We start from the raw sequence: 1,711 nt of genomic DNA on the forward strand, positions 1-1,711 counted from the left end.
ACTTTTGATGTCAAATTCAAAAGTAATGGGAATAGGGATGGGTTAGAGGTTTGCTTGCCCGGAGACTAGTGGCACAAGAAGGGGGTATCATGTTGAACCTGGGATTGCAGAATATGGAGGGGCCGGGGAGATTCCGCAAAAAAGGTGCTTATACCTTGACTTGCAAGTTCAAGGCATAACCTTGAAAGTTCTCATGTCGTATATATAAATTATACCCACCTGTATGCCGGTTAAACTCATGATGAGCAGTATACTAGCTGCGCTTTTTGCATCCAAAATGGACAAGTTCAGCATGGCTATGGCCCTGGCAAAAAGGAGAAAAAAGAAAGTCGACACATCAGTTATATCAATTCTAACTTAGAACATATTAGAAGTTGACTTACGATGCCTTTGCAGCGAACCCTTTCCTCCTAGAAAACCATGAAAAGAGTAGAGAAATTACATAAGAATAGGAAACAAAAGAGACTTAAGTTAAAAAAGAAGTTGGGGAGGCTTACAGATCATCCAAATAGTAATTTTGAGCTCCTAGCTCGCGACACAAGTGCAGACAAGCCGTATCTATTTCTGCCAACAACTGTAGCACACAAATAATAGTTTTGCTGAAAAGGAAGTGTATTTATATTGATGAGGAATAGATAGATCACTTCACCCAATTTATATGAACTTACATATTCTTGTAATTCTTTTTCACTGCTGATCCTGTAGTGTTCTTTAATTTTACGCAGCGCATTTGAAAGCCACTGTTTGTTTGATTGGAGGACCAAACCATATGTGCATAAATACACACTTTCCAAAGTGAATAAGGGTTCTGTCATCCGTGTCTTCTTTTCTTCTATTTCTCGCAATTTTGTTTGCTCCTCCTCCCTTGATTTTCTATCAATCCAAGATTCGTGGAGTGCAACCTGCACCTCGTTTTGCCTTGGCTCCATCGACAAACTTGTTTTGATGTTGATGAATTCTTCTAGACTTTTGAAGACTCTTGTATCCATACAAAAACGCGGTTCTGTGAAAAAAGATAAGAGAGGAGTTGTCAGAACTTCTTTGACATATTTACTGATATTAGTAAATCATTAGTCAAGCTACCTCTGTCATCAGTGATAACAGATGTCTCAAACTGGAAGTGGAGTTTTGCTCTCTTCACAGCCGAAAGATAAATTATCCATGCCAAAGATGTCGGGCACACGGTGGTCAAACGTAATCTTTTAACCATTGCATCATCTAATGGACCATCAGGACCCCTGATATAGAGATGCCTGCGTAGAAACCACCTTCTAAGAAATTGGACAATTCCTCGGGGACAAAAGGGAGTTAAACCAAAGTGCAGAATTTGAGCTTTAGGGACTAAAAGACAACGTTAATGGAGATCTAATTCCTATTTGTAATCTCTAACTGGATTCAATAAATTAATCAAACTATACCTCACTTCAAACCAGTTTGGGATTGGTGAAATGAGTCATATATTCCAGTTCAATATTATTAATCATTTTAAATCGAGTCTTTAAAAGCAAGTTATAAAATTTATGTACCCAAAAGCTGATGGGACTGGAGGCGGAGGTGGGGGAGGTCGCTTCCCACGAATGTATCTTCGGACGGGGGATGGTATCTGAGGAGGAGGAGGAGGCTGCGGCAAGAAACCTTGAGGCATTGTCCTTGTAGACGAGTCCGCTTCCTCGGACATCGCTGATGGCTCCTTTTCTTCAGATATTGACAT

At 40.0% G+C, this 1,711-nt stretch overlaps 1 protein-coding gene across 1 annotated transcript; it reads right to left on the minus strand.

Moving 5' to 3' along the window:
• Positions 1–219: 219 nt before the first annotated feature.
• Positions 220–1,711, minus strand: LOC107877573 (the record flags this gene model as incomplete). Its single annotated transcript, XM_047405137.1, is given in 6 exon segments — positions 220–304; positions 384–410; positions 498–574; positions 669–1,003; positions 1,084–1,253; positions 1,527–1,711. Coding segments are annotated over 6 exon segments (879 nt in total), but the record flags the coding sequence as incomplete, so codon positions are not given.

This window comes from Capsicum annuum, unplaced genomic scaffold, assembly GCF_002878395.1.
Source record: "Capsicum annuum cultivar UCD-10X-F1 unplaced genomic scaffold, UCD10Xv1.1 ctg74458, whole genome shotgun sequence".
NCBI lineage: Eukaryota > Viridiplantae > Streptophyta > Magnoliopsida > Solanales > Solanaceae > Capsicum > Capsicum annuum.